This window comes from Epinephelus moara, chromosome 12, assembly GCF_006386435.1.
Source record: "Epinephelus moara isolate mb chromosome 12, YSFRI_EMoa_1.0, whole genome shotgun sequence".
NCBI classification, from domain to species: domain Eukaryota; kingdom Metazoa; phylum Chordata; class Actinopteri; order Perciformes; family Serranidae; genus Epinephelus; species Epinephelus moara.
This window is the reverse complement of record NC_065517.1, coordinates 26720376-26741169: the sequence shown is the minus strand read 5'-3', so window position 1 is coordinate 26741169 and position 20794 is coordinate 26720376. Positions and strand designations below refer to the sequence as shown.

Sequence of the window (20794 nt, the reverse complement as noted above, 5' to 3'; positions counted from 1 at the left end):
TTAGATCACATTAATAACGTGTTGATCATGACGTACCAGAACATCACCACCATCAGCTCCTGCCAGAGAGGAGGTGCTTTCTTCCCGCTGATCCAGCAGCTGAAAGTGGACCCCTCGTGTGTGTGTGTGTGTGTGTGTGTGTGTGTGTGCGCGCGCGCGCGCTCCTCCTACCCCTCGCTCCTCTCTCCGTTGGAAAACACAGTGTATTATTTGGCACCGAGGCGCACAGGATCCGCTGCCCGCCGCCGGGGACAGACACACAGAGACGCACCGGGAGCCTCGTGGCACAAACTCACCGTTAGAAAATGACCGTGGAGAGAATATTCGACGAGCTCGGACATTTCAAAAGGTATCAAACACTTACTGTCTGCACATGTTTCCTTTATTGTGTGAATGAATTTCGGGGTGTTTTTGTGGTATCATGAGCAGCCGGTTGGGGAGCTTTGGAACTTCTCAACTTATTTGTCTCCATGTTATGAATGCGTTTTTGAAAACAAACATTATAAACACAAAGAGAAGTCACCGTTTTTACATTTCAGTACATGTGCAGTGTGAATTTGGTTTATTTTAACATGTTTTTCTGGCACATGCTCACCGATGAACTCGTGTGTAGATTTTTGAAAAATAACTTAAGTGTTCCAGTTGTTAAAAGAACTATATGTGTTTTTAAAAACTGCATGATTAATCCCATTTTGTGACATTTGAAGTGTGCCAAAAAGATAACAATGCACAGTTAAAATGCCGACATTTTTACCAAATTTTCCAGTTTTTATTTACCTTGTTGTAAAAAAAGCTGGACTGGTTTAACTTCTTAATTATTTGGGTTTTCTCACAAAGCTCATGTCAAGTATGTTTTTTTTTATGTTTCCTACAGGACAGCACACTGACATGCTACATATAGCTACATACTGTTAAACAATAACACAACACCATACACAAATACAAAATCAAACAAAACATAACAGATGTGCAGCATAAATACAATAAAGTTTATTCATGAACCATTTTCCCTTGATAGGATCTTATAAAAATCCAGGGTCCATCATCTCCATGGTCATATTCACAAAGAGCCATAAAGTCTTTAACCAATTATCTATATTAAAACATTTTGATTTGTGATTTCCAATTCATCTTAATGATATGTTTAACTTACATAAAAGCTACAGCCATAATGCAGTGTGTAAGCCCTCCTATCCTTGTGCTAATGGACGCCGAGGTATTTTCACATCCAATGTAGAAGACAGACTCAATATCACCTCGTCCCAGAAACATCTCACTGGGGGGCAATGGATCAAAAATGGTTCTTGTGTGGTTTGTCCTTTTGTAGCCATAACAAAATATATTTGTTTCCACCACCATTGTTGTTTTAATCACTTGTTTTGTGGCTAAAAAGAACAGTTTACAAGACAAAGCATTTATAATATACAGTACGAGAGGGAAAAGGAGATTTCTGTTAAATCCAGTGAAGATGGTGATGTACATTTGTTCACTGCACACATGGGCAGAACTTTGAATTGTAAAGGTGGCAATTTTGCATTCGTTCATAAATTTTCTGAACTGCTTATCTTGTTGGGGGTCATGGGGGGGGTTGGAGCCTATCCCAACTGACAATGAGTGAGAGGCAGGGTACACCCTAGACAGGTCACCTAGACTATCACAGGGCTGACACATAGAGACAGACAACCATTCACACTCACATTCACACCTACGGACAATTTAGAGTCACTAATTAACCTGCATGTCTTTGGACTGTGGGAGGAAGCCGGAGTACCTGGAGAAAACCCACGCTGACACGGGGTGGACATGCAAACTCTGCACAGAAGGGCTCCCCCAGTTCTGATTCTAAATCACTCATCATCTCCTCTTCAGCTCATACAGCATATTTTAATGCATTTTCAATTCAATTCAAAAAGCTTTATTGGCATGGCATTTCTTATGTGTAGCCAGAGCACAATTGCAATTTAACAGTTAACTACAATGTGTTATATCAAATGCACAGACATAAATTTGAAAGGAGAAAAAAGAAAAAAACTCATTAAGTGAAGCAGTAAATAAAAAGGCAGAGTGCGATCTGTGATGAGATGAACTATATGCTGTTGTGTTGGTCGTCTCTCAGGCTGTGACATGCATTAACACTGACATGCATTCTCTGTCTCTCCAGATTTCAGGCATCCCTGTACTTCGCAGCAGTCTTCCAGGCCATAGCTTGTGGGATCCACTACCTGGCCTCGGTCTTCTTGGTGCAGACGCCAAACTTTGTGTGCAGTGCGCAAGGCAACATCACCGATGTCCTGTATGGTAACCTCACGGCATCTAGCTTGGAAGAAATCCTGCCAGTTTTCAAGCCGGGGACCGGGCCCCTGGTGGTGAGGACGGCTGAAGGAGATCAGTGGGAGCTCAGCCAGTGCCGCTGCGCCTTGCGCACGAATCCAGAATCCTTCACGTATAACTTCGATGGCAACAAGACAGTGAAAGCCTGCGATGGGAACTTTATTTATGACCTCACTGAAGTTCACCAGAGCATAGTGACGGACTGGGACTTGGTGTGTGAGAAGGAGTGGTTAGCCAAGCTGTGCCAGCCCACCTTCATGATGGGGGTGCTGATCGGAGCGCTGGTGTTCGGGGACATTGCAGACAGGTAAGCAGGATGGAGGAGGAGGCAGATGGGTACTGTAGTGTAAATTATATCATGTAAGACACGTGACGTAGTTTCACCATGCCAGGAAGTTCTTTTCACGTGTGCACAGAAACAAGAGGTTAGATTGAGAGAGCATGCCTTTATGATCCTTTACACATGTAGTTATAACTTCAGGAGACATCACTGCTCTTCTGCCTCAACATGATACTGTCCTCTCATGCCCAGTCACTGATATGTGAGCTGAGTGTGCACTTACGGTCGCCTGCTAAGCATGGAGGCATGAAGCATGTGGGGAGGGGATGGTCAGAGTGACAGAAGTAGATGGTTGTTGTGGACGATGGGATTGAAAGTATGACAGACAGGAAGGGAGAGGAGATGAATGTGACAGATGACCCGGTCAAACAGTCCAGCCAAAACTGAAGAGGTCAGCATTTAGGAGGAGGACTTTGGTCTCGAGTCGAGGGTACGCTAGCTTTGATTTCTGCCCAACTATCTCATAAAGTGAGGAATAAGTGCTGATGGTGGTTAATATTTTGGATTAATTATTCATCATCACACCTCATTGATCTTGTGTTTTTATCCATGGTCTTATGGTTGAATGCCTCAATGGGCTGGGCTTTGTCCAAGTCTTGGTCCCCATGGCTCACACTGTGAGGTCAAGTTTAACTGAGCAAGCAGAGAGAAGAGGAGCTGGAGCATCTGTGCCATGTTCAAAACAAAGTGCCACCCCATGTTTATGTTATACTCTGAATCAGACCAATAAACGCTCCAGCTGGTGGGTGATGTAATGTGAGCTTGGCTATTTTTACACAGAAAACAATATGGTGGCCAGCTGGTAACAAACACTCTTGAATAACAGTTGAACAGTAAGCTAAAATATGTTTCTGAAAACCTTTTAGGAGAGACATAGGCAACACAGTAACAGAATCTTAGGTGATATTTGATCAACACTGCTTCGTTTTACCGTTTGAGCTCAGTTTTCTCAGCCTATGTTTAAAACTACAGGAAACATTAAGGCTTCACAAATTCTCGTATAAAGCCAAACAGTGCACTAAAATATGTTTCCGAAGACAATGCCTACCTATTAGCAGACCGACCTTGCTGTGCAGGAACCAGTGAAGGGAAGCAGGAAAACTTTTCTGATATTCAACCAGCTCTGTGTCATCGCAGTGTGTGCACGATGTTGAGTTTTTTTGGCTTCATGCACTACTGAGCAGCTTACCTAGGAATGAATGTGGCCCCACCTCCAATGTTGTACCCAGGTCTTTTTATGCATCCATGGCAACAGCCCTAGAAACAGCAAAAATGCACTGGGTGATGCGTCATTAGAGCTAAGAGATGAGCAGAGAGGTCTGGGCTCTGGTAAAATGGAGGGAACTGTACCACTGATCATTTACACATACTACTCACACTGTTTTGACACAAAGCTGGTTGAAAATTGGCAAAGTATCCTTTTAATGCATCTCTTACCTGAACATGTCGACTCAGTCACTTTATCTCTCTGTCTTTCTCTACCTGCATTGGTACCTCTGTCCTCCAGACTTGGCCGTGTGAGGATCCTGATGTTCACCAGTCTCTGCCAGTTTGGACTCGGAGTGGCTGTGGCATTTTCTGGAAACTACTACTTTTTTATGGTGCTCCGCTTCCTCCTCGCCATGGTGAGTTCAGTGTGTGTACTATACGCTGTATGTGTGCTTATCGTATGTGGTTGTGTATCCGTATGTGTTCTTGCATGGCATGGTTGGTGCAGGTGGGGAAATGACTGATATATGTCAAACTTCTAGTACATTAACACTAACGTTAGAGGTCTCATTAGAGGTCTCAGCGGCTGTGGCTGAGAAGGAAGAGCAGGTGGTCCATTAATGGGAAGATTAGCAGTTCGATTCCCTGCTCCTCCAGTCTGTCAAAGTATCCTTGGGCAAGATACCGAACCCCAAAATGATCCTGATGGCTTCTCCATTTTGCAAAAACAGTAATGGCTGTCATTTTGCAAAACCTGTCACAAACACTTGAACCCAAAGCCAGTATGAGACAAGGGAGGTGCCTTACTTCCCACTCCCTGTTTGCTAACAGACGTGCTTCATTTGGATCACCATGTGTCCAATTTCTAGATGTTTTTCTACAAAACAATTTCTCAGCCAATTGCTATGAATACCATATACTGTTAGTCATATTGCAGTCTATCCAACATGCAAACTAAAGCAAGATGTGTGTCCTAGCTGTGTATAATAAGAATTTAACTCACTGTGACAGTGTAACTTTAACTCTACAGTTCTGCCTCCTTATGTGCTGGGAGGGCACCATCTGTGTTTCTGCGTGTGGGTTTATGGCATATGCATTTACATTAACATCAGCTGAGTGGATGTTCTTGCACAAGCTGTTAGGTAAAATGTAAACATCTGATTTCGTCCTACAAGTTCAACCAGGTCCCGTACTGCTAAAGGTTAGTTGGTGCAACAGTCAAAGAAATGTTCAAAGTAGGCAATGAGAAGGAATTCAGGGGATAAACAGCTTCAGAGCAAGACAGTAAGAGTGTCTTTAATGTGTCTTTGTGTGCGCACATTGGTGTTTTTGTGTGCAGAGTAATATGTGCATAAAACACCATGTTTACAAGGCAGAGGAAGAGAGTCATTACGGTTAAGGTTAGTCCGCACAGCAGTAAAGTTGTGCCGAAAGAGCCCCCACAGTTAGTCCACTGTTTCACTCCTCGCCGTCTTCTACCATCCCCCCCAGTCCTCCTCAGCTACAGCTGTTGTTTTTCACATAGGCTCTCTGATAGTGAAGGCACATGCTGCACAGCCACGGTCCAGACTCGGTCTTAAAAACAGGGACTTAACACCTGATTACTGCCACATGTAATTCACTGAGTTTAAAAGAGATCTGACGCAGAAAACAACATAAAAAGTCCCCTCTTCCCAAAAATAGGATAGACTTTATAGTCCCGGTGGGAAAGCTGCCTCGGACTTAGTGTCTGCAGTATAAAACAGTAAAAACAACAATACATCTATCAATTGCACATGTCCATCTGCACCATCATAAAAAATAAACACATATTACAATAAAACTGTGCCTTGACTAGACTGACTTGTTCAGTGCAGTGTTTTCAAAGAAGTGTTTTCACATTCCTTTACTAAAGTGGAAACGTCTCTGCTCTTCCCTGAAATGTCAAATTCAAACGTATTCCAGGCAAACTAGATTAAGTACGTCACCAGTTTGAAAGCCAATCACTGTCTAATACAGGCAACACCATTTGTCAGGGGCAGGGGCTTAAATATAGACAGTGCAGGCAATGCTGTTGCACTGGGGGGACAGAGAATGGGCCTTTGCGAGTGATTCAGTTTACTACCTCAGAAATACGTCTGGGTTCAAAGAACACACGTTAAAATATAAATGCTGTTTTCTGCTATATTTGCCCTTGAGAAGGCAAACGCTTCTCCGTCAATCTTTCTTTTTTTCTTTTGCGAAATATCTAGAAGAAATTTATAACAAAATTTTACAAAAACTATATGAATTATAAATAAACTATTTAAAAAATCCATGGAATGAATAATTTCTTATTTTATTTGGTGTCTTTGTCATACACAGATTTGCAGGGATGATTGGTAATATGTATGTTGATGCTGTCCAACGTCAAGTCTGTATTTGATCATGTGACAGTACTATAAAATGCTGCATATGGTAGTTGTTTCGATGCAAAATCTGGCACAATGGCCCGTCATAATAGTGCGTACTGGGGCTCATCATAACTACCGAATGCCAGTGGTCAGGGGATACAACACCAGCAAAGAAACTTGAAACTTTCAGTGTAGAGCGGACTCTTCAGTAGCCTACATAGAGCCTAGTTAGCATTAGCATATTTAAAGTTTTGGCATCAAACATGGTACGGTGTGTAGTTTTGGGATGTAAACTGGATCCTGGAGCTTCCTTCCACTATCTACCAAAAACCACATAGCAGCGCATATTGTATGTTTCACAAGCACTAACGCTGTGTTAGCCTCTGTCAGTTAGCCTGCATGCTAACAAGCTAACAAGCAACAAACATGGTAGAGTGCGCAGTTTTTGGATGTAAACGAGACCAATGTGAATACACTGTCAAATCAGCCACTGCCAGTTACAAGCTAACAAGCTAACAAAACAATATATAAATAAAGGATGCTAATTGCACTTCCCATTCTGATACGTTTGCTAGTCTCTGATTTTGGTGCACAACAGATTCCTCATCTGAGTCTGGGCCTGACTGAGGCCCAAACATGTATGGCTGAATCCGACAATGCTTTCTCTAACACTAACACTGGTCATCTTTATGCGCATTAGTCTTTCACTGGTGAAACAACCCCTTGTCTCGCATTGCCAGAACTGTCTCCACACTTTGCTTCTGTGCTGTGGCAGCGGTGGAGAAAGCAGAAAGCGAAACCTCCAATTTTCAACTGTAAAGCAAGACTATGTAACTTGATACTTGATTTCATAAAAACTTGTATTGTATTTTTTTACTTCAGTGAGGACCACTTAAGTCAAAGAAAACTTCCTATTTGCAGTTTTATATTTGGTGTTATGGCTCTGTTCTGGGGCCTCTGCCGTTCCTCAAGCACACGCAGAAAGCCTCTTCCACGCGCCTACACAGAAAGCCGTAAGGCAGAGAGAGCACACCTCCCTGCCCTTCCATGCGCCTACGTGGAAAGCCTAAGTCAGACACAGCATGAAAAGGAGGAGCTGGGGTGGAGGCAGGTTGCAAAGCAGCTTGTAGAGGAAGCAGCAACAGTAGGCAGGCCAGAGCAGTTTAAATAGGGCGCCCTGAATGAGATTCACCAATTGGTCGCATAGAAAGGAATCATGTGATCTATCAGCTGACTCCCTTCAATCAGCTGCTCCATCAGTTGATTGGGCTGTTTGAGATCAGCTGATGTAGCTGGGATGTGAGCCGAGCTTGACATCGTGTCCTCTCTTCCTCTCATCTTTGCATTTGGCAGGTATCAAGTGGCTACCTCGTGGTGGTGTTTGTCTACGTCACAGAGTTCACTGGCATCAAGGTTCGCACATGGACCTCTATGCACGTGCATGCTGCCTTCGCTGTGGGCATCATGGTGGTGGCTCTGACCGGTTACCTGGTGCGGGTCTGGTGGATCTACCAGATCATCCTCTCCACGTGCACCTCACCCTTCCTGCTCCTCTGCTGGAAGTTCCCTGAAACGCCCTTTTACTTGGTGGCCAAGGGCCGTTACAAGGAAGCTCAGTCCCTGCTGGACAAGATCGCCCGCTTCAACGGCCTTCAGTGCAAGTTGAAGGTGCAGGAACTCCTGGAGCCAGAGCGGAAGGCGAACGGCAAACCTCTGCTGGAGGAGGTGGAGGAGCGTCCAGCGCAGTCTGAGAAGAAGCTGTCCATCCTGGATCTGTTTGGTAGCTGGAGGATGGCGGGCCGCACGTGCACAGTGTGGGCCATCTGGTTCATCGGCAGCCTGGGCTACTATGTCTTCTCTTTGGGCTCAGTCAACCTAGGAGGGAACCAGTATGTTAACCTCTTCCTGGCTGGTAAGTGATTGGCTGATGAGTGTGAAAGTGCATTAGGTCATATTTAGTGTTTGCGGGTGGATTGTTGACAGCAGTTGGGCTGCTTTACAACATGTGGGTTTTAAATGCAAAGTGGGTTCATGTCTGTGTGTCTTTACTCCGTTATATGAGTGTGTGTGCAGTATGGCTGTTTACCAAGTTCAACAGGGCACTAATTAAAGCTGTCTGGGGATCTCACCTTAAACACTTTACTCTGTTTGCAGTGTTTGTGCTGTATGCTTACATTATAAACTATCATGTTCGTCTGTATTAGTTAGGATAATATTACGTCAGTGTGAAGGCAGTGAAATCATTTCTGCTCTCCAGTTTAGCTTTGTTTACTGCTCTGTTTTTGGTAACATAGAAGGTCAAATAAGCCTGTAAGCAATTAGAAGAACAGCTCTCCATCTGCGAGCTTAATAGTTTCCCTGTGGTTTTTTCATCTGATAAAGAAAATTAGATTTGCATCTGAATAAACATTTTTCTGTTAAACAAATCAAGAACTGTTGTATTGTTTAATACTATTCTGAAAGCACAGGGTTTTTCCCAGACAAATATTATTTCTCACAAAGGCACATCTTAAACACTTCATTTGTTACTGGGAATAACATTTGATCAATTCAGCAGATTACATGCGGTATTTAAATTCAGTTTACTTGGTCTTTTTTCCTCTGTATACTTAACAGAAGACACTGATTAAATTTGCTTCCCCTTAATGTCCAATGGGAACATTTATAATCCCCACTTATTTGGAGCACATCTGAGTGCCTGAGCTTCACCAGCACTGCAGATGCCAGTTATTTAGGTCCCAAGATAGAATGTCTCAGTGTCAGTGTGCCAGGGTCACGATAACCTCTGACCAACAGCTGCTGTGATGGGCTCTTTCCAGGTGCAGTGGAACTTCCCTCCTATCTAGTTGGCTGTTTTGCAATGGACCGGATTGGCAGGAAGAAGACTTGTGCCCCAGCTCTGCTTCTGGCCGGAGTCGCTTGCATGCTCATCATTGTGGTACCTGCTGTACGTACTGAGAGTGTGTGTGTGTGAGAGAGACAGTATGTCTGAGAGAAGTGTTTGAATTGTTAAATCTTACTTCACGATATTGCACACACACATCAAGACTTTTATTTTTTGAGGTTATTTAACTACTGGCTCCAACCATAGACTGTATATAGAAATGGACGATACGTCCCCAGATAGCACACATACATCGAGCCGACGTCGTAGATCGTTAAGACGTAGCAGGGAGAGCGTTTGCTCATTGCCAAGACGTCGCTGAGACGTCGGCCTTTAATCGAAAATGACCACCACGCCACGTTCAAACGATCAATAAAAGAAGCTGCGCTCAGTAGGCGCACCTTCATTAATATTCATATGCTTCGTTAACTACGACCCTTATTCATTTAGGTCGGACCTTTCAAACTACAAATATTTCACCATTCAATGTGAGAAATTAATTCTAACATTCAAAAATAGCTGACTGTTACCCTATTTTGTGTGTAAGTGTGCACAATGAAGAGACAAAAGTCAATTTGACAAACTTTATTTTCAAATTTCCACAAACAATATCTGACGGCCAGTCCGCTTCTCCTGGCAGCCTGCAAGACACAGAAAAGATGATGAGCACATAACTTCAAGAAACAAATCCCAACTTCACCACTTTTTTTTTTTTTTAGCATTTCAGCTGTCTTTTAGCCAGATTGAAGGCTTTGTGTCCGTCACTCTGCTTAATTTAGTGTTGAAACGGTTAAATAACGGGATCCGTTAACTCCGTTAACTGTTAACAGCAGCTCAACAATCAGTCCTTCATCTCGGAAAAACAGTGGCTTCAAAACTGCGCTATTACCTGTAGCCACCGGGTCAGTTTGCTTTGCAGAGGAGGAGACCTCGACTGATAAATTGCCCATAAAATCACATTAACAACATACTGAAGGCATCCTTAAACTTCACTATTTCACCTCCGCGCTCCTCTCTGCTGGTCTCACCGACACTTCAGCACCCGTTCTGGGATACACAGTGTCGGCCCGCCCCGCCTGACCTCCGTGCTCCTCTCCGCTCCTCTCCCAGACACTTGAGCACACGTCCAGGGCCCCGGAGGTCAGGCCGGGGGGCCGCGGGACCACGGGTGGCAGCTCCGGGCACTTCCACTTTAACCCAAAAGGAGCGCTCACGATAACCAGATGAGCAGATAACGTCAACTACGGAAAATAAAATGAAAACACCACAGTTGTAGCCTGTTAGCTAACATGAGCTAAACCGCTAAACTAGCCAACAGCTAACGAAAGATAACGTTAGCTGGTGGGGACCTGTGCTATATACACCCAGTCATGCCTCGCCACTCACCAGGAACCTCTTTTAACGGTCACAGAAGAAACAACATAGCTATTTTCTGCCAATTTATTCCAATTAGCTTACCTGAAACCAACTGTGATGAGATGCTGTGTCCTGCGAGCTCAGTTCCAAACAAACACTGCAGACATTCTACGGTACTGGGCCGACCCAAAGCCGACGTAACAGAGACGTTTGATGAGCTGGGACAAAAGAGTATTAAATTTAAAGATATCCGCCCATGCGGCCGACGCTTGTCAGACGTTATAAATTCAGGACCGATGTGTTGTCCTCAGGCCGGCGTCGGCCAGATGTATGTGTGCTATCTGGGTCTCAACTTCTTCCCACTGTACGACAATGAAGCCAAAATATCCTGGATTCAGCCATTGCCATTTATGCTGGTGATGTCATTTGGAGCCAGAATCTGAGCAGTAGTGATCTCTGCGGTATCGTGTTCCCACCCATACACCCATCCAACCAATTCCGAGCAACACCATTAATCACAAGCACACCGATTGTCACACACAGCTGTCAGCCATGTCGTCAAACCACCTTTTAATAGCATCAAATAAGTAGTTATAACCAAACTGACCAGATAAACAAACACTTGGAATTACATCAGCATGATAAGAACTACCTAAAATGACAGCTACCATTTTTGGTAAACACGTTGATGTGTACTTTGATTTTTTAGTTTGACACGTGTCCCATCCGCTGACAGGTGGGGTTTGTGGCACGGTTTGTGACCTGTACTGCAGTGTGCCACCAGGGGGCATTGGGGATGTTTTGACTTTACTTTGGGGGAGCTGTCATGTCATCTATCTTTTTGTACAATCTATGGCTCGAACACAATTTATAGTCGCTCCACAAGAAAAAAACAAACATAAATATGAGTTTAAAAATTCAAGTTTATAACCAGAATTCTGTTCCAAACTTTTCATCCGTATTTGACCCTAAATTAAGAGGAATTGGCCAGGTGCTACTCAAATCATTCTGTCACATTAAATGCAGTAAATTAACCTTCAAGTAAGAATCGGTACCACAGGCAATCTGTAATATAGGGCTCTTTTAAAGGGACAGTTCACCCCAAAATCAAAAATACATATTTTTCCTCTTACCTGTAGTGTTGTTTATCAATCTATATCGTTTTGGTGTGTGTTGCTGAGTGTTGGAGATATCAGCCGAAGAGATGTCTGCCTCCTCTCCAATGTAATAGAACTAGATGGCACTCAGTTTGTGGTGCTCAAAGTGCCAAGAAATACATTTGAAAAACTCAACAGCAATGTCTCTTTCCAGAAATCATGACCCGGCTACTCAAGATAATCTACAGACCTTGTTGTGAGCAGTTTCATGTAGGAACTGTTTTCTTTCTACCAAACTAACTAACCGTATCACTGCGCAGAAGGAAGCGTGCATCTACTCATCTTACAGGTCAACTAACTAATTAACTTATAAGTAATAACTAACTAACAACTTTACCACAAGCAGCAATTATCATCACCCTGTCATGTTTACCTCGAGGTAAACAATAACAAATAGCAACAATACTAATCTAAACAGCAGTTCAGTACTGCTAGCACCACTGAGCTAGCTAACGTTACACTTCATCTGAGGAGAATGTCATCAATATTTACATCTCCTTCTGTCACAAACAAGAGACCTCCCGTCCATGAGTAGATGCACGCTTCCTTCGGCACAGTGATTCAGTTGGCAGGTGTAGATCGGTAAGAAGAAAATAGTTCCTACATAAAACTGCTCACAACAAGGTCTGTGCGGGGCGTCGGTGGCTTAGTGGTAGAGCAGGCGCCCCATGTACAAGGCTGTTGCCGCAGCGGCCCGGGTTCTACTCCATCCTGTGGCCCTTTGCTGCATGTCACTCCCTCTCTCTCTCCCCCCTTCACGCTTCTCTGTCCTGTCCATTAAAGGCTAAAAATGCCAGAAAAAATATCTTTAAAAAAACAAGGTCTGTGGAATATCTTGAGTAAGCGGGTCATGATTTCTGGAAAGAGACATTGCTGTTGAGTTTTTCAGATGTCTTTTTTGGCACCTTGAGCACCATAAACTGAGTGCCATCTAGTACTTTTATAGGCCAAAACAATCTAGATTAATAAAGAGCACTTAAAGTAAGAGGAATAATATCTTTTTGATTTTTGGGGTGAACTGTCCCTTTAAAGTATTTTCTCTTACACCATCGGCTCTTGAGTTTACTGTCCTAACATTACCGTTGTTCCTTTTGAACCTTGATATACGACCCATGCAGTCCCCTCTGTGTGTGTTTTGAGCTCTGCCCCAAATTAATACCGCTTGTGAAACAGCTGCTGCTAACGTCCAAGTAAATATGACCTTTGACATTGAAAGCCATTCTGAACGGAGCGGTCAACAAGAGACGAAGGGAGACAGGACTTAATGAAAATCCATGTGCAGGCTAACATGGCGTCTTACATACCAGAGTGTATGTAATCTTCTTTGGTAAATAACATGAACAAATATGGCTTACCTTAGCAAACATACCACAGTCTCTAAGTATGACAGAAGAGTTCTACATGGGATTGAAGTGTTATGAAACACTTACATGAAAAGTAGAACTCTTAGTGGCGGGACAGATGTACAGAGGACACTCACATTCTTTTGTTATCCAATCAAACCAGTGCACAAGCAGCTAGGTCCAGCTCGCCTGGCAGTCTGTTGTGATAAGGATAGATTATCTCCCCTTCCTTCCCTTTTAGTTGCTTCACTGTGCAGTGCAGTCAGTTTGTACACTTCCTCGACCACTGGTGTGAAGGTTCAGATAATGTCTGAACCTCATATCAGTGTGTGATGCTGCATGTTCAGCATATACATGATTTAATTCATATTTACCAGCCACAACAACATTGTGAAGGGTGGTATTGTTTTCACCTCGTAAGTCTGGGTGTGTGTGTGTGTGTGTGTGTGTGTGTGTGTGTGTGTGTGTCATCATGGCAAAATGTGGTCCTTGTGACACCAGTTGTAGCAGGAACTACCACAGAAGCAGCCTGGTGAGCCCATCCTGATGACATGAGTTCAACATTCTGTTTGCTCTCTGTATTTGTCTGGACTCAATGCCGCTCCAAACACTTTCAATGGGCGGGAGTACACTACCCAGACAAACTCCTTCAGCCACTCAGGGTAACAAAACACTGGGAAACATCTTTGTCACCAACTGAGCCAGTTGATAAATCAAGCTTTTGCCAAATCCATCTGGAAGAACGCTAAAATACCCCCCCCCCCCCCCCCCAAGCATACTTTTGTTCTTGTTAAACTGTTATTGACCCGATTTCTGCAATAACCTCACTTATTGCTGTGTTTACTCTACTAACGTAAGAGTTGGTACTTCTTGTTTTGGGAGCTGCCATTACTGTTCTGCAAGCCAACCCAAGTTGACATGTAAACTCTGCAGGCAAACATTTGCCTATCATTTGTCAACTACAAACATGATGTATCATCTGAAACATGTAAGCAGCTACATGCCCATTAGCCACTTAGCACAATCATTACTGCTCTGCCGACAGTGTCATTAACAGGCGGCTCGCTCAGTGTGTGACGTGCACTTGTAGATAAAATATAGGCCTATATTAATGAAGGTTCATTAGTACGGTTTTGTATTTCTCTGTAATGTAGCACAGTGTTAACAATGTTACTGATACTATTCTTTCTCACACCTTCAACTCAAACCATTGTGTTGCCCCGCCCAAAATATAACATTTAATAATTAAATTAATATCGTAAACATGCGGGCGACTAGTCGACTAATGGCCCTAAATGACGACTATTGGTCGACTAGGAAAATTCTTAGTCGGGGGCAGCCCTACTGCTTATGTTGTCAGCTATAGTGTGGATCCCTGATTGGCCTCAATTGGAGTTTTCTGGAAAGTATTTGGGAGCGGCACTGAGTCCAGACTGATATGGACAGCGAAACAGAATGTTGAGTTCACGTCATTAAGGCGGTCCTACTCGGCTATTACAGAAATAGTTTCGAGTGATTTGTCAGGTGTTTCTGTGTCTGTCTGATTTGGACATATTTTGTCACCGCAATGGCATCGCACCATTGCATGATGCAGTTAGGAAACCTTACAGATGTTTAGTTTAGATCAAAATGGATAAGGTCATTGCTTCTCCACTTAATGCCCTTGGCCTACATTGTTATATTGTAAGTCACAGATCGCTGTTTTGTGGCTGGAGTGATCCCATCACAAGATGGGCTCTTTAGTGCTTATGTGGTCTAAGTCCTGGTAAAGTAAGATCTAAGGTTAACATATAAACACATGTTAGAAAACACACAATGGGGCAACCTTTAGCATAAACCTCGCCCCTACACTTTATAAGAACAGGAGCCGTTGAGTTTGTTGTTGTTTGAAAAAATAAATAAAAAGTACCAGTCTGTTGCAGACTGACAAAAATTAGGTTGATTAGGTCTGTGTCCTCTGACTCCGACTTTGATTCTGGCTCTGGTGGCCCAAACACGTATGGCTGTACAAGTCCAATAAAGGTGCAAGATTTAGCATCCATTGTAGTGCAACAATTAAGGGGCCATGCACATGCTGTGTCTTTAACCCCCTGGAAAACGCGAGGTCAGGCCCTGGTTGCTATACTTGTGGCTTTTTTGTGCCAGCTTTCAAGTGTACGGGGGTAGGTTGCGTTTGAGGTTGCTAAGCAACCTTAATAAGTGCTGAATCTCATGTTATCTCAGAGTCAGGACGCTGCTTTCACACCCTGAAAAATAGGCGCATGGAAACTGATGCGCACTGTGTGGTATTGCTCTGGCATCACTCTGGCGTTTGAATGCGTCTACATTAAGAACAATGAATTTGAGGGTGCAAAAATGCGGCATGTGTACAGCAACTTAAAGAGGCTGCAGCCTCCCCGTGAGTGGGCGGGGCTTCAGCACATTCCACAGACACGCCCCCAGCCTGTCAGAGCAGAGAATACTACCTGTTTTCTCATGATTCTGAAACCTTATTTTATATACTTGGAGACTTTTTTAAATCATTCAAACCTTTATCTGTGGTGTGACAAACTCATTACACATATTTATTTTTGCTTTACCCAGACTGTAGGAATCTGTCCGACATTTGAGTATTATGCTGATTCGCTTCCCAGCTGACAATTAAAAAAGAAGACTGATACCACTCTGTGGGGTGAACATGAAGCTACACCCCAGAGCCTGTCATCTTAGCCTAGCTTAGCATAAAGACTTGGAAACAAAGAGAAGCAGTTAATTTGGCTTCTTATGCTGTCGGTTTTCAGCTCTCAACTTCACACTGGTTGCACTCTTTGTATATGTCCTGTAGGTCTTTCTATAGATCTTTGCACAATGGGCTCTTCTGTTCTGGGCCTGAGTTGCTGGTTGAGCAAGTTTCTTTGTAAGTTTCTGAAGATTTGTAATGCAACACAGTCAAAACCTCACTCTCTCAGAAAGTACCGTTAAAAATCTCTTTTCATTGTGGCTTAGTGCTCTTGCTTTTGAATGCTGTGCTTGTCTACATATACACAGCTACACTGTACTGAATTAGTGAGGGAGTTTCGGTAATCAACCTCCAAGCGTTTACACTTATTACAGGGGCTTTACTCACCATATCTGTATTACATCCAAATAGAAACACTGTACGTTTTACTAAGCACCACATACTGTCAGCACACAATTATAGCTTTTTAGCAGGTCTGGCATCTGCAGGATGAAAACAAAATCACTCCCACCACCACCAACTTCTTGTAATAGAAATAAGACACCAGTGTTTAGACTCAGATGGGCAGGAGGCTGCTCCATGTAAGTATATTGCTAGCTCTAATTACACACCATAGCACGACAGACTCATTGAAAGATAGAATAATAAACATGTTTATTCCAAAGTAAAAGATAGTTGGATTCAGCCCAGCAGTCAAAAAATAGCTTATTTGAAGTGGATCACCTCACACAACCCCTCCCTCCTCTCTGAACGTTGGTGTTGTTGTCTGTATATGTTGCGTCATAGCAACAGACTGAGTTAGTTCTCCAGGTGTTTGTAAGAGAAGCACTGGGGCTTTTAAGGTCGCAGCTCACTTTCCAAGAACATCTTATTTGCATGCACATGTGGTATACCATTACAAACCAGCACTGTGCAGCTGTAGGTGCCATTCAAAAAAGTGTATATGGTGCATATATGGATGTCTAAAAGTTTTCTTCAGCTGAACTGAGCACATTACTTAACAAATTCTGCCTTTGGCTGGTCCCCTATTGGATAATATCAAACCTGTTGCAAGAAATCTCGGAGTCCGGTTTGACAGTAATTTAAGTTTTGAGCATCAAGTCACAAAGGTTGTGTTTTTATCATCTTAGAAATATTTTGAAAAAATTACAATCAATTTTAACTTCTACACACCTTCACACCTGGATCCCTGCAACAGCCTCAGAGAGCCTTTCCTGATTTTACTTGAGTTTTAAGTTTGTTTAAACTGTCTTTTATGTCCTCCATTTCATACGCTGGAGTGTTTTCTAATTCTTTTAACAGGCCATGCAGGACTTCATTATAAATAGTGTTTGCACACATTAAATATGTAGATACACATATGAATACATGCATGTACAATTACAAAATACTTCAACTCCCATTCCATTAAATATGTACACAAATGAATTTAGTGTCTGCAATGTCCATGGATATTTTCTTTATATCATACACATGCTCACTCACAGTACACATGCATGCATTAACTAAACAGTTTTGTTTCTGTGTTGCCACAAATTATAATAATGAAGTAAATTCATTCACTTTATTAGATCACTTATGAGAAAATGTGATAAACAGAATTAAGTCAGGGTGAGTCTCAGTTTGTGGAGTGCTGTGAGAGAATCTGTGCTCTTGTTTAAAGCTTGACTATTAGTGGAGTCAGTGAAGGTCAAGTGTTTTATTTTTGTGTATGATGGAATCAGCTGTAACATCACTCAGAGGGTAAAGGTTGTTACAGTAAATTTTGCCCTTCAAAACAAAATGATGTGAAATATATGCAACTAAAGTGTCTGTTTACTTCACTGTGAAACATGGGATAAACATGGGAAGTTTTTGTTTCGCTGTTCAACTGACTTCTTTCCCGTTTCCACAGGACATCGAAGCGTTGGCCATCGCTCTCTGTATGACAGGGAAGTTCGCCATCGCTATCGCCTTTGGTCTCATCTACCTGTATACCTGTGAGCTTTACCCAACCATCATCAGGTGAGAGCCAACAGAAACAAAACACCAGTGTTGGGAAAGTTACTCTCAGGCAACAACATTGTTGACGTTACATATTACTGATTACCTTCATGTTAAAGTAATAAGTTACTTTACAATATTGCTCTCTGTGTAGAGTGATAAGTAACTTATTATACTACTTTCGCTTTACTTTTACCAAAATGACCTTAGAACAGGGGAGTCAAACTCATTTAGTTCAGGGGACACATATTTGATCTCAAGTGAGCCGGATGTCTGAAACCATTGCATAATAACCTATAAATATTAACCCCTTCAAATTTTTCTTTCTTTCTGAAAACGTTCATCCATTTACCAAACAAAGACGAAAGAAAAATTATGTGCAAATTCAACAATATGTCTCAGTTTTTCCACATTCAGACGGCCTACTACTCATTCCATGTGACTTTTTGTCATAATTTTCTACTAAAGTGGAAGCTACTGACGCAGCAGTATGTATACAGCATGTTTCAGGGATTCACGTGGCGTCGGATAACTCGTCCATCTCCTCAGAGAGCAGGTGAAGTGTAACGAGCTAGGGAGGGGGACCGGGGGCGATAGGAACCCAGAAAAAAAGTGCTGATGACACTGCAGGATGTAATCATTAATGGCGCCCTCCTCGGCTTAGCTTTACTGTTAGGTTGCTATCTAACAGGCTAGGTGAGCTAGCAGCAGATTTGGGTTTCTTTCTGCGTGGTGATACTGTTGGCAGGTGTAGTTCAGTAGAAAGAAAAATATGAAAATAAACAGCACTACAGTTAAAGCTACTCTTACCTTTCTTACATTTCACACAGCACTTAGAAAAAATTTGAACATCCACAACTCCACCTCCCTCGGAAGGCCTACTCCCCCCTCCTCCATTTCGTCCTCATTATGTCTATGATAGACGTAGGCGTTGGCAAGGTAACGTTAGATACACAGAAGAGGAGAGCGAGTGTAACGTTACAGCCAAGACAGTCAAATGCAACCCCAGAGTTTTAAAACCCAACCAGAGTCAGTGATGACTGATGAGTTTTAGAATAAGGTTACAGTGCTAATGGTAGATAGTAGCGTTAACCTTACTAGTAAGTGGAACGCACGAGGAAGATAACGTTAATGTTTCAGAGGCTACGCTACAGTAGGCTAACGTTAGCCATTAGCAACTGGATACTGTGTTGTCATATAAAGTTATATGTTATATTAGAAGCAAACTAACGTTAAACATAACGTCACCTGTCCTGCCAAGTTTTGAAACTTCGGGGTCAGTAATGACTGATGAGTTTTAGAATAAGGTTACAGTGCTAACATTACATAGTAGCTTTAAAGTTAGTAGTAAGTGGAAATGCACAAGGAAGATAACGTTAATGTTTCAGAGACTACGCTACAGTGGGCTAACGTTAGCCATTAGCAACTGGATACTGTGTTGTCATGTAACGTTATATGTTATATTGGAAGCAAACTAAACATAACGTTACCTGTGCTGCCGAGTTTTGAAACTTATCCGGGGTCAGTGATGACTGATGAGTTTTAGAATAAGGTTACAGTGCTAACGTTAGATAGTAGCGTTAACGTTAGGGGAGAACGGGGTAAGATGAGCCACTTTTCATATTCAGGATCACTACATCAAGGCTATTATAGTTTTGTTGCTAACTAATATGTGCATATATTTCAGGATGTTGTGCATCCCTACAAACAAACAGAATGAGTGTAAACATAACTGTTTTGATAATATAGCATGTTCAAAAAAAGTGGTCTCGTGGCACAACTTACGGTGGTTACGTCCGTCGGAGTTTTCTTAGAACCATATGAGAATGGTATAATTATGAGTTTTTATCTCTGGTGGAATTCACTTACATTTTGTGCCATCGGCTTATTAATAGCATTTTAACCTAAACAAAGAGAAGTGTAAAATTTCCAGAAAGGTAAGTGTTGCTTTAAGAGAAAAAATATGCATCTTTGACTTTTAACCTTTTAAGTTAGCCGTTCAGTGTCTTTCCATGTCAGAAACAGAATAGTCAAGAAACAGCAACAAAATGATGTAATCCACAGCTCCAGATATGATCCACTTTTAAAGTAATGCTTCTTTCAGTAATTCTGATTCTTGTTATTCATATTGGTGGTGGCAGCCTCTGTGTCTGCACCCTGACGTCACCCAGTCTGTCTCCTGTAATTTTGCTGACTCTGTCTATGATCTCCCTCCAGGTCTCTGGCAGTGGGTAGTGGCAGTATGATGTGTCGTGTTGGCAGCGTGGTGGCCCCCTTCTGTGTGTATCTGGCTGATGTGTGGATCTACCTACCTCAGGTATACATGTCCTCTCTTGGCTAGTTCTCTCAGAACAACAGATCTGATTTCATGTTTTATTACGATGTTTATTCTGTCACCTTTGGACCCTGTTTCTATCAGTCTTAGTTCATCTACAGGGGCATCCTGGCAACAAAACAAACAATTAATTAACAAATCAATGTTCTCCTTTATCCATCATGACCTTTGTGTAGCTCATCGTGGGGATCCTGGCATTCGTTATCGGAGTTCTGACAATGTTGTTGCCTGAGACCCTGGGCAAACCTCTAACATCCACTCTGGAAGAGGCCGAAGCTCTGGGACGCGAGCCCAGCAAGAAGAACTCAGCCCTGGGCAATAAAGATGCTGAGGACGGGTTGGAGATGAACCAACATGAAGTAAAGGCCTGAGCTGTACACCGCTGGAAAACCAGAGAGACTGACGCACAGAGAAGCTTTGGACGAATAAAAAATGAAGGAAAAACGAGAGGAGGTGACGGCTGCCAGAAACTGAAATAGTAACATCATTGATTTAGTAGATTGTTGGAAAAAAAAAGAAAAAAGAAAAAACATGAAGCTTTTCATCAGAACTTGTTGAGATGATGTGTTTTTTTCCACAAAGTGACCAACAATTTAAGGGTCCTGGGACATTACACAAACCCTCCTGCACGCACACAGATCACAGTCATGTAACAATCGGTCACACATACAGTGCAATCACAGCAGTCCATGAAGAAAATCATATGCTTTGTTTGTGTGTCGTGTGTGTGTGTGTGTGTGTGTGTGTGTGTGTGTGTGTGTGTGT

At 42.6% G+C, this 20794-nt stretch overlaps 1 protein-coding gene and 1 long non-coding RNA gene across 2 annotated transcripts; one reads left to right on the top strand and one right to left on the bottom strand.

The window, feature by feature from the left end:
* The first annotated feature begins 191 nt into the window (after positions 1-191).
* Positions 192-20794, top strand: slc22a16 (solute carrier family 22 member 16). Its single transcript, XM_050058086.1, has 8 exons — positions 192-349; positions 2162-2638; positions 4179-4296; positions 7606-8164; positions 9072-9199; positions 17606-17715; positions 19912-20011; positions 20206-20794. Exons 1-8 carry the CDS (start codon positions 306-308, stop codon positions 20398-20400), a joined length of 1731 nt encoding a protein of 576 aa, XP_049914043.1. The 5' UTR covers positions 192-305; the 3' UTR covers positions 20401-20794.
* On the bottom strand, positions 9707-11661 carry LOC126398613 (uncharacterized). Its single transcript, XR_007570795.1, has 2 exons — positions 10595-11661; positions 9707-10377 (listed from the first exon to the last, which is right to left on the bottom strand). It is a non-coding gene; the product is annotated as an uncharacterized LOC126398613 (long non-coding RNA).

Coding starts and splice junctions, on each gene's coding strand:
- slc22a16 (XM_050058086.1), top strand. CDS start 306: ATGACCGTGGAGAGAATATTCGACGAGCTCGGACATTTCAAAAG. Junction 2,639..4,178: donor TTCGGGGACATTGCAGACAG/GTAAGCAGGATG, acceptor TCTGTCCTCCAG/ACTTGGCCGTGTGAGGATCC. Junction 4,297..7,605: donor TCCGCTTCCTCCTCGCCATG/GTGAGTTCAGTG, acceptor TGCATTTGGCAG/GTATCAAGTGGCTACCTCGT.